We start from the raw sequence: 12,480 nt of genomic DNA on the forward strand, positions 1-12,480 counted from the left end.
TTATTTATGGGGACAGTTTGTTTTGCATACCAACTTGTTTTTACAAATTTGTTTTACTTAAATTTTCTTACCTTGCTTTGCTAATTCTTTCTCTTATTCCTTGACCTTTTCCTTTTCTTTGGGTCCTAACTTCCTAATCCTCTCCTTCCTTTGGCTTATCCTCAAGTTCTTCCAAATTTTTTATCTGACAAGTTCAATCTGTCTCAAACTATATCCAAACCCCTCAAAATCACTTTGACATGTTCTCCTTATTAAACTTGTCTATGGTCTCCTCTTTTGTTCCTCCTCCTGCATCCTTATCTTAGAGAAACAGGAAGTAGAATTTGAACTTGGAGATTTTTCCCTTTCAATTTTTCCTCTCAAATTTCTTCTCCACAGGTTGAAACTCCAAACATCTTCACATCACCTTTACAATTTGCTTCTCTTTCTTAGTTAGCTTAAGTCTTTCAGCTTTTTTTTTTTTTTTTGCTAATTCCATAATCTTCCTCTAACAGAAGCTAGAAGAAGGATTATGTCAAGGAAAAGAGAAAATTGTGTATAAAGTAAGCCAAGTTTATTTTTGTGGTACTTGTTCAATCATATCAGTCATATCTGACTCTTTATGACCCCATTCGGAGTTTTCTTGACAAAGTTACTGGAGTCGTTTTCACCATTGAGCTACTTACACCTCCCTTTTATTTGTAGCTCTCTTCCCTCTGGGGGCCAAAATACTGATGTCACCCACTGAAGCCTCTTGCCTTAAATCAAACCTGGCCTTCCAGAGCAATGGACTTCTCCACTAAAGTTCCCTTTCCCTCACTTTTCACTTTAAAGTTCTTATTCTGGCTGTCACAGGGAAATTGTTCTGTTGAACTGCCTCATTCTAAGGTATAAATGACTGATGAGGGTTTGGAATATTTCTCCGAGAATAACAAAATAAAGGAGGCTAATTAGTTTGAAGATTTAATCCCTGTTAGTAGAATCTTATACTGTGGTAGATGAATGTAGAAAATATTTTGAGGAAGGGGAATTTCCTCAGTGGCTCTCAAATCACACTGTATAGACAACTACATATCCTAACACAAAGTCAGCCCTGGAGGTAAAGAAAAATCTCTATCGTCTTGCTTGCTGCTTTGTGAAACTGCTGTGGTATCATTAGGTCTAACCTTTGATACAGCCATGTTAAGGGTCTTGGCTGTATCTGCTCAAACTAGAGGGATTATTAAGAGTTAATGCATAATCTGTAAACAAGTGACCACAAGAAGTTGTGGGGCCTTCATGATCCACTTCCAATAGGTCTTAGAGGGAAGAGCATTGGTGGATTAGCAGTTTGAATAATTGGTCTCTAGTCCTAGTTCTGTCACTTGCCAGTGGTGTGACCATGACCACTAGTCACTTAACTGCTGAGAGTTTCAGTTTTCTATGTCTATAAAAAGGGCATAAAGATGATTCTCCTTCATATTTCATGGGATCAGAGGAATTGCAGTCACAAGAAACTTTTGAAACCATAAAATCCAAACTTCCCACAAAATTGCTGTGAGCATAAACTAAGAAAATGCATAGGAACTATAAATCAGAATATCTGTTTGTATTATTCTCACTATTGTTTTAATTGTTACTGTTGTGAAGCAGAACAGCGGTAGCTCAAAAGAGACATGAGATGCACAAATTTAGAGATACCTCCAATGTAAATGTTCATGTGGACTATTTATGCCCCACCTGTGGTAGAACCTTCCCAGCTCATATTGGTCTGATCAGCCACAGTTGGTTGGACACACCATACCTTGTCCCTTTAGCAGTGATGTCATTTTGGTCTTCTTCAAGCATGAAGAGCACAATCAACCAATTCTTGTTACTATTATTATTATTGTTGTAGTGATGATGATGGTGATGATGATGATGGTGGTGGTGGCAGTGATGGAATCTAGGTTGGAAATAGAAGATGATTGGAGAAATGGAGAAGTTGAATTAGTTTGGTAATGATTGGAGATTGGGAGCTATTCCTCAGATAAGTTAAGAAGAGGAAAGTTGATTGAGGAGTAGAAGTTCAAAATAACAAGATTCCTTGCCAAAGAATATAACTAGAGAATAAGTCACAAAAGGTTATTGTGGATCAGGTGATTTTTAAATCCTCAAAAGAATGAGGGCTTATCAGGATGCAGGGAGAGAAAGGCCTGGCCTAGGAACCAGGCTAGTTGGTGTGATTAGACAGAGGAAAATTTGAATTTTGTTTTATTTTGTGACACTTTGTTTTGGCTCATGCCTGCATTTCTTAAGCCCAAAGGGAGACTGTTGAATTAGCAGAGACTTCTATCTAAATTGCTCTCCAAGTAGCATCAAACTTGAGTTACCAATTCTATGCTTATAAGTTGCTCTCTGGTCAGTTAAGGAGAGATTTTCACTTTATAATAGTCCACATAGAATCATTGGTTGCTCAAGGGTGCATAGACTGAAGACACCCAGGCTGTTCCACCAACATGGCCTGCTCTCCCTTTGATACATAGCTCCAAAGCAGTTTTGATTAATCCCATGCTGTGTGGGTTTTAAATGTAACATTGGGGATAAAATGGAATATCGTCTAAAACATTTAAATACAAAATCAGTCTATATCTCTCTGAGCTTCCATTTGCTTGTGTAACCCCAATCCCAGATCTCATTGGTATCGGACTGTCTCCTTATTGGTAGAGATCATTGTTCTATTCCTGAGTCTGGTACATGGGGCTTTGATCCCCACCAGTGAGAGAATTTCATGCCAATGGGCTTTGGGACTGGGGTTCCACATGAAATATTTTATTCTTTTAGGTTATCTTTCCATATATACTAGAAGATTCAGAGATTTAGCATCGCAATCACATAGTTTATTGTATACAAAATACAGTGGAAAAGATTTCTATATGGAGACATTTACCACCAACACTTTCCATCTCCTAACCCTCTTCTTTGCTTCCTTCTAGATCTCCAGGTGTGGGAGTGGGGGAGAGTGAGGATTAAGAGGTTTAAAGGAAAAATGATGATTGTAAGGAAACCATAGGTTTCTAGGGGTGCTTGAGACCCCAAAATACTGACACGCCGGGTCCTGCCGAAAGAATTCGACTCAAGCCTTCTCAGCCAAGGGAAAAGACAAAGTTTATTAGGGATTCACCATAATGGGTTGTCTTAAGAAATCCCACCCTTTGTGATGCCTGTTTTCACAAGAGGGCCAGATTCAATCTGAGCTGAGCTAGATTGAATCTGAGCTGAGCTAGATTGAACCTGGGTACCTTCATGGAGGCAAGATGGAGATTATATACACAAAGATGGTAGGAGGGATTGAGGGGTGGTCTGGGGTGACTAGAGGAGGGCTTTAGGGAGGGTCCTGAGGAGGAGTCTAAGGAGGACCAAGATGAGGTCAGAGTCCAGGAACCAAGAGAATGGAATTAAGGGTTGGAAGTAGCTGAAGGCATGGATGCTGATAGTATAAAGGGTGGGAAGTAGCCGGACAATAAAGGGCAAGGCTAGGTAGAGATTTGGGCCTAATGATAATGTAAGGCTTATGGTCTTAGGGGAAGGCCAGATCTAGTTGGAAGATTCAAGGACAATTCAAGGGGGCTCCCAGAGACTGTGCCCTCATCAGGGACAGAAAAGGGGGGAGACAAAACAACACTCTCCTGAAGTTCATAGAAAAAAGCAAGTGGAGGGTGATTGTTCTCCCTGACCCTAGGACCATAGATTGAAAAGGGAAAGTAGAGCAGATAGTGTCTCTCGTTTCACTGCCTGCAGGCACATGGCAGTCATTTTGGCCGCCAGACTGCTCCAATCCTCACTGCCCATGTCAGTCCAATTTCTATAATGTCCTGCTTGAGTCTCAGTGTACTTTGATCTCAGAGGGAGCTATTATCACCAGGACAGAGAAAGTATTTCAAGAGAAGCAGGAGAGAAAAGGAAAAAGGAAAGAGTAAGAAAAAGGCAAGAGGACAGAAGCATGCAGATACCACCCCTTTTAACTGTTCTCCTGCCTTCCTGTCACAGAGAACTTGAGGCAAGACAGCTTCTGCTGTGTCTTTTCTGTCTTAGAGAGAGTAGGTATGTTCTCTGCTTGAGCACCTCTCCTAGTCAATAAACTCCAGTGCTCCCTGTCACCTCCAGGATCAAATACAAAATCCTCTGTTTGTCATCCAAAGCCCTTCATAACCTAGTGTCTTCCCCCTACCATTTTTTCTGATGTTCTTAGACCTTGCTGCCCACCAAGTACTCTGAGGCAGTGACACTGGCCTCCTGGTTGTTCCATAAACAAGACACTCCATCTCTTTGCTCTGGGCATTTCCTCAATGTTTTCCCTTCTCATCTCTACCTAGTGACTTCCCCAATTCCTTCAGATCTCTATAAAAATCTTATCTTCTATAGGAAGGCTTTCTTAATCCCTCTCCAGCCTAGTGCCTGTCCTCTTTTAATCATTTCTTATTTATCCCATATATAGCTTGTTGGTATGTATTTGTTTGCTGGTTGACTCTCCCATTAGAATAGGAGCTCCTTCAGGAAAGGGACTATCTTTTGACTCTTTTTGTATCCCCAGTGCTTAGCATAGTGCCTGGCACATAGTAGGTACTTAATAAATATTTATTGACTAGTGGCATCTCTCAATTTCTGCTTCAACTATCGTCTTCTTTAGGTCATTTTCTGGACAGTAGGATCCCCACAGAGACACAACAACAACAACAGAGTCACAGAGACACAGCCTTCATTTTATTTATAAATAGTCCAATCAACATTCAGGCAAACATTTTTATTATTTTTGAAAAGGTGAGGCATTTATTTTTAAATATAAGAATTTTAAATATTACCATTTCTAAAAGGAATAACTTGACTTAATTTAGTTAAAGTTTTCTTAAGTTTTGTAACTGAACAAAATTGTGATTGAACTAGTACATGGGGATGAAAAATGTTTTCAGTGGGATTAAACACAGTGCACCCTAGGTGGTACAACAGATAAAGTGCTAGGCCAGGTGTCAGGAAGACTGATCTTGAGTTCAAATCTGACCCCAGATACTTACTAGTTGTGTGACCCCGAGCACATGTATCAGCAATCCAGCTAGCAGCTTCTGTGGGGGTGTAAGATCCACCAACAACCAGCACCCAGAAAGCTGCCAACACAGGTCCTTTTGATCTGCTTTACTTAAGGAAAGCAACCTTAAGGGGTTACCAATCTTACTTTAATCCAGCATACAAATAACATCCACCTAGTTCAGGGGAAAAAGGCATCACCCTGAATTACAGACCAAATACAATTCGTAGTTATCAACATCTGGGTGTACAGCTGTATTGGCAACCAAAAATGGGCTCCTTAGCACTTAGTCAACAAGTGGCCTTGACTAGTTTGGCTTTTTCCCCTGAACTGAATGCTGTTTGTATCTTGGACTGGAGTAAGCTTGTCGGCCCCTTCACCTTGCTTCCCTTGCTTAAGCTGATGGAAAGAACCTGTGCTTTCCCGGTCAACCCCTTCACCTTGCTTAAGCAGATTGAAAGAACCTGTGCTTTCCCCGGCGTACCTTACACCCCCGCAGAAGCTGGATGGTTAAAAGCAGCTGCCGTTGGAGCCAGAGGCTGCCACAGCCACAGCCACAGCCACAGCCACAGCCACAGCCACAGCCACAGCCACAGCCACAGCCACAGCCACAGCCACAGCCACAGTCACAGCCACAGCTGAAGCAGGAGCTGCCAGTAGCAGAGCTGACCTACGGGAGGAAGCTGAACAAAGACTTCAGGCCAGTGGGTAATCTTTTTACCATAGAGGGGGAAGCATGATTTTGCTTTACGCAATCATGCTTCTCTGTAGCCTCCTGGTTACTCTTTCAAGGCGTACTTATTGGGCCTGGAAGCTTTTGATCAATATATCAAAATGGGGTTGCTGGTTCATGGGTTGGTTACTGTGGAGCCTAAATATATGTTTTGATTCTTCTGCCTTCTACTTTGAGAGTTTCTTATATCCGGCGGTTCCGAACCTTTCAGACATGTTTATGATCCTCTTTGAGATTATAAACTCTGCCCTCCTATTACAACAGCCAGGGAGCTCATTAGAATGGCTGGCCCAAAGTCACAGGCCCCTCCCTCCTGCTGTGGCTCAGAGCTCCCAGAGAACGCTAACCTTTGTGCTTATATATCCTGTTCAGGGCTGGAGGGCCCTGACCTCACCCAGGCTGGGTGTGGAGAAGTTCCCCACTCCCAATATCACATCAGACACAAATTAATGGCTCCCAATTGTCTCAGTACTGAGAAATACAAAAACATCCCACTTTATCTGCCCCATTCAAACAAAGGCCAGAATCATTAAAGGTCAACAGTAAAAAGTCCCACCTTAATTACTATTACAGCACCTTACTTAATCCTGTTTGCCTCAATTTCCTCCATCTATAGAATTAGTTGGAGAAGAAAATGGCAAACAGCTTCAGTATCTTTTCCAAGAAAACTGGACATGGGATCACGAAGAATCAGACACAATTGAAACAAGGGAACCACTACAGCTAACAAAACACTTAATACAACCTTTTATTTTATTCCTTTGTTCTGATGAAGATATGTAACTATATCTATATCTATACCTATCTATCTATTTCTATGATATTTCTAACAGTGAATTATTTGGTGAAGCTGTATCCAACATATAAGAAAATCTTAATAGTTAAGTTTTCAAAGAATTTATTTTCCTTTTTAAACAGTGTAGTATTCAATAAAATGACTTTAAAAATAAATAAAACATACAAAAAAGCATTGCATTTAAATACATAAATACACAAATATAATCCTAGCTTAATCACACCCATAAGGGAGCAGTGAAATTTGGGGGGAGAGAACTGACCTAATAGACCCAGACATGGAAGTATGGTCCCCCAGCTCAGTCTTTAAGAAGTAAACTTGTGGGTTGAAGCAGGAAGAAAAAAGCAGAACACAAAGAGGTTATTTTGGGTCTCTCTGAAGAGAGGCAATGTAGGATTTAAAGGTTAGATCACCCTCTGGCACTATTTACTGAGAATCAGGTCTAAGAAGTAGCAGACCAATGGAAATCCAGTGTATTCATTTTTGAAGATGAGCTATTTGGTTCCAATGAAAAGGACTGGTCTTAGGGACTAGAACCATTAGGGCAAAGTGGAGGTGGTCATGGTGGAAGAGACTGTTTTAGATTTTTTATAAGCCTGGCAAAATATAATAAGACCCAAACAACCCCAGTTTAACAAAAGGAAACAACAAATACTGCAAGTTGATAAGACCTGTGGAACACAGGAGTTAAGGAGTTAAGGTGCCCAAAAGATCTGGGTTTCATTCTTGTTGTTCGTGATGGTGTTACAAAGTAGAACTGGTTGTTAAAAGAAAACTATGCCTTTATCAACACAGGATAGTGAAGTGCTAAGGAAACTCCATATAAAAGACAGGTGAGACTGAGTTCCCTGGGCATGTTCACAGAGGTCCATTTGCTGGGGAATTGGCTACAGGACATCATCCCTGGGGAAGGGATTATACAAGCATAGCTTTTAGCATTCATTCACGGAGGGCACATGCATGAATAGAAATAGATACACACTCAAGATGGATAGTCTCTATGACCAGGGAGGACTCCTTGATTCCTGATACTTGAGCCTCATAATAACTGAGATGTAGATAAAATTTCTGTTTACTGCCTGCCCCATTCTACCCTACAAATAGAAGGTATAATGGTTATTGAAAAACCACCAGGTCCTGCAGGAGGGCACTGAGAGAGTTTTACCTGTGGCATTAGGGAGGTTTGGGACAAGGTGGCAACAGAGCTCATGGATGGTCCAAAAAGGGAGAAGAGAAAAGAAGGTACCTCATAGAATCATCATGAAAATTGTTGACCTGACTTCTCATGAGGTACCACGGATTGTTTCTTTTCTTTGCAGTTAGTCCCTAATATTTTGTGTTTCTGGATGTACCCAACCCTTCCATTCATGTTAAATTCTTCAGGCTCTTAAGCCTCTGCATCTGTCCATGGATAGCAGTCTTGACTGTCTCATTGCAAAAAGTGAGGATGAAGGGATTGAGGACAGGGGTCAGAATATTAGTGACTAAAACAACAAACTTGTTGAGCTCCACAGAGTGAGCCTTGCCAGGTTGAACATAGATAAAGATTGTGCTGCCAAAGCCAATGAAGACCAGGATAAGGTGGGAACTACAGGTGGAGAAGGCCTTTTGGCGGCCACTGGCAGAGGGAATACGCAACATGGTGTTCACGATGTAGCCATAGGACATAAGTGTTAGTAGGAAGGAGCTGAGGACAAAGGCCAAAGACAACACGAAGTCCCAGAACTCTAAGAGGGATGTATCTGAGCAGGCTAGCTGTAGCAGGGGGGCATTGTCACAGAAGAAGTGGTTGATGATGTTGCCATGGCAATAGGAAAGCTGCACCCGAGAGAGAACAGTGGGCACCATAGCCAGGAAGGGTGCTGCCCAAGCTGCCCCTGCCAGACATACACATACTACTGAGCTCATAAGGGTTCCATAGCGTAGTGGGTGGCAAATAGCCACAAAGCGGTCCAGGGCCATGTCTGCCAGAATGAGGGAAGTGGCAGAGCCAAAAGAGAAGTAGAAGTAGAATTGGACCATGCAAGTGGTAAAGGAAATTGTCTTGGTGGAGACAAGGAGGTCTGAGAGCATCTTGGGCACTACAGTCATGGTGACCAAGATGTCTAATAGAGCAAAATTTCCCAGGAAGAAGTACATGGGGGTATGTAAGTGGGCATCAGCGAGGACCATAGCAATGATGATTACATTTCCTAAAAGAGCCAGGAGATAAAATAGCAGGAAGGGCCCATACAGCACAACCTGCAGCTTGCCAAATGTTGAAAAGCCCAATAGGATGAACTCAGATGGATGGCTCAGATTTCCCATATTTTCTGATCAGAGTCACCTGTATTTAAAAGAAGAGAAGAAGAGCTTTGGGAGTAGGGGAAGGAATTGAAATCAAGAGAAAAAGACCATAGATAAACTGTAAAAGAAGAGACACAGCAGACAAGAAATAGGATAAAAGGAAAAGAGAGAAAAAGAGGTAGATTCAGAGAGAAAGAAAAAAGACATTAAGAGAAAAACACAGAGAGACATATTGAGAGAGAATGGGAAATAAAAACATGCGCAGAAAGAGAAAGAAAAATACCCAGTGAGATATTTGGAAAGAGGAGAAGAGAGATAAAAGAGGGAAAATGAATCAAAGGTTTCTCAAGAAGCCCATCAATGTTATCATTTAGGTTTGGGGATTTGCTGCCACTGTAGTTCAGTGGCTAACATACTGCTTCCTTAGATACATGTTTCTTTGATGTAAGCCCTATCTTTGTGGTGAAGCATTCCTTCCCATTTCTTTTCAATTACCCTCAAAGCTTACTAGTGTTATTGAATTAAGGGCAGGCAGAATATGAAATCAATACACGAAATCCCTTTAGGTTGACCTTTGCTGTCTGTTTTGATAAACAGAGCTCAGAAAGGTCATTAGTCCAGCTTTTTATCTGGGCTAAAAGAATTCTATCTAACCTCAACGCAGTGGGTGACTGGTCTCGTTTTTCTCTGATGGCTTCCAGAGGCACACATTCTACCCTAAACTTTAGATGCTCAGTCTAATTTCTTCTTCTTCTTATCAACAATTTTTTGTTGCTGCTAAAGTTCACTTTACCAACCCACTCCTCTTCTCCACCCCCTCTGCTCTTGCACGTACTGATGGCAATGTGCCTATTCATATTTGTAAACACATTTGCATGTATGTAAGCATGAAACTCCATAATGCCCATTATCACATTTCATTTGACACTCTCAGGGTTCTAAAACTTAGAATTACAGCAGCTTTTAAGTACTAATAAATAACCTGGAATGTTTAGCAACATTATCAGAGCTTAAGGATTATTAGCATAATAGAGATAGAAGGGACCTGAGGACATTGCATAGACAGGGAAACTGACTAAGAGAGGTGCCTTGAACATTGTGGATACTTAATAAATGTTTCTTGAGTTTAATACTTAGCTAAGTTATAAAATACTGAGTGTCCTGCTGGCCTCAATTGTTCTGTGGGAATAACTATCTTAGGTTGGAGAGCCTAAACAAATCTCAGATTGAGCTTTCTAACTTGTAAAACTATCATCCTAATGACGAATTTGAAAATGTGTCTAATAGGAATGTGTGTGTAGAGCCCATATCAGATTGCATGCCGTCTTGGGGAGGGAGGGGGAGAAAACTGAAAAACTTATGGGAGCAAATCTTGAAAACTGAAGATGAATTAAATATTAAAAGTGAAAAAGACATATTTTAAAGCTCAAAAAACCCACAAAAAACTATCATTCTACCATCTTCCTAAAAGAAGTATTCTTTGTCCTTACCAGGACCTCCATTCCCTCCACTTTTCAATATTCTACCTAACCATAACCTTTGATATGGCTTCACATTTTCCTTCCTTAACCTTATAGTTCAAATTTATATTTTCCTCTACCCTTGAATCCCTAGCATCCTGATCCTATGATGTTGCCCTGGCCTGGTCAGTTCCCAACCCTGAATCACGGAGAAAGAAAGTCATCCAACCATTACCACAAGGATCCTATACCCTTGTTTTCCTTATGATGCAGCAAAGGATCTTGCTTTATATATGACTGAGAAATATAGGCTTTTACTTGACTCCTTCTCTTCCTAATGCCACCACTCCACATCTCTTTTCTCTTTAACAGCCAAACTCAAAGATATTACTGTCTTTGCCCTTGGCTTTCATTTCTCCTTCACTCAATTCTCAACTTGTAGTCCAGCTTCTTGATCTAATCATTCAACTGCAATTTCTCTCTCCAAAGTTACAATGATCTCTTAATTGCTAAAGTGATATTTTTTTCTCAGTCCTCATCCTTCTTGACCTCTCTACAGCATTTGACAGAGTTGAACATCCTTTACTCCTGTATATTGTCTCCTCTCTGGTCTTTATGACATTACCTTCTCTTGGCTCTCCCCTTAATTAGGTAGCTAGGTGGCCTAGAGGAGAGCATGCTGGATTTGGAATTAGAAAGACTGGAGTTCAATGCTAGCCTCAAACATTTACTAAATGTGTGATGGTGGGCAAGAAATCTGTCTGCCTTGGTTTCCTCAGCTGTAAAATGGGGGTACCGACCTCCCAGGGTTGTTGTGAAGATAAAATGAGATAATAGTCATAAACCACTTCAAAAACCTTAAAGTTTTATATAAATGCTAGCTTCATCATCTGTGCAGATACTTCCTTTTAAACGTCTTTGATAGAACATCCATAGCCTGCCCCCTAACCAATTGTGCCTTTACCCCAAGACTACTTCTTGAATGTTTTTTTTTCTCTAGACCTTCCCAGTGATCTTATCAGCTTTCATTGCTTCAATTACCATCCCTTTTCCGATAACTCCAAGATCTAGCCCTAGACTGTCTCCCAAGGTCAGGTTGTCCATTGCCACCTCCCTACTGGACATTTCTAACTGAATTCCTATAGGTATAATGAAGTCAGCATGTGTAAAACAAGTCTCATTATCTTTCCTCCCAAAACCATCCCTTTTCCTGACTTCCCAATCTGTATACCAGGTACAACCATTTTACTAGGCATCCAGCTTCGCAATCTGAGTCCACTATAACTCTTTACTTTCTCTCATCCCCCACTACATATCCAATAGTCCAGAGCTTTGTCACCTCTTTCCTACTTTTGTAATAGCTTCCTAATTTTTCTCCCTACATCTAGCCTCTCTCCTTTCCAATTTAACTCCCAGAAAGTGACCAAAATAACATTCCTAAAGCATAAGAAGTTCCAGTAGCTCTCTTTTGCTTTTAGGACAAAATACAGACTCCTCTATTTGGCATTTAGTACCCTTAGAACTCTAGTTTCAGCCTACTTTTCCAGGGTTATGTATTCGTACCCTTCACATATTCTACATTCCAGTCAAAATGGATTGCTTACTTGATGCTGGACATAATATTCTATTTCCCATCTCGAAGCCTTTGCACAGTCTATTTACTCATGCCTTAAAGGCACTCTCTTCTCACCTCTTAGGATTTCTATATTCTTGTCAAGCAATTCTCAAGTGCTACCTCCTATGTGGCACCTTTCCTCATCATTTGCATTCACATATGTTCAGAATGTAAGCTTCTTCAGGAGAAGGAGTATTTAGGGTTTGCCTTCCTATTCCCAGGGCTGGTGCTTTGCACATAGTATGTGCATAATTAATGCTTCCTGATTGATTGACATTTTCTGTATTTTTGAGGAATCAAAGAAAGGTCTCTCTCACTGTCTCTTTGTCAAAGGCACCTTGGGAATTTTTTCCATCTGAGAATAGGGGAATGTGTTTTTAGTAAGGATGATTTATTTGAACCCTTGAGTTTTGAGAGATCCATGGATGCTCAGCCTTGCCCAAATCAGAACTTTGACTGGATGGTGGTTGTTGTAAAGAAGGCGTCAACAATCCTGATATTGTAAGGGACGGTCTTGCTAACTGTGGGAGTCCAGTAGCTGAAATAAGCACAACAGCAAGGATGTATTGG

The 12,480-nt window shown here is 40.9% G+C and overlaps 1 protein-coding gene across 1 annotated transcript; it reads right to left on the reverse strand.

Moving 5' to 3' along the window:
- Positions 1–7,914: 7,914 nt before the first annotated feature.
- Positions 7,915–8,856, reverse strand: LOC118850992 (olfactory receptor 6V1-like). The gene has a single exon (XM_036760596.1). The coding sequence runs from the start codon at positions 8,854–8,856 to the stop codon at positions 7,915–7,917; it is 942 nt and encodes a 313-aa protein (XP_036616491.1).
- Between the last annotated feature and the right edge of the window lie 3,624 nt (positions 8,857–12,480).

This window comes from Trichosurus vulpecula, chromosome 5 (assembly GCF_011100635.1).
Source record: "Trichosurus vulpecula isolate mTriVul1 chromosome 5, mTriVul1.pri, whole genome shotgun sequence".
NCBI lineage: Eukaryota > Metazoa > Chordata > Mammalia > Diprotodontia > Phalangeridae > Trichosurus > Trichosurus vulpecula.

Coding starts and splice junctions, on each gene's coding strand:
- LOC118850992 (XM_036760596.1), bottom strand. CDS start 8,856: ATGGGAAATCTGAGCCATCCATCTGAGTTCATCCTATTGGGCTTTTCA.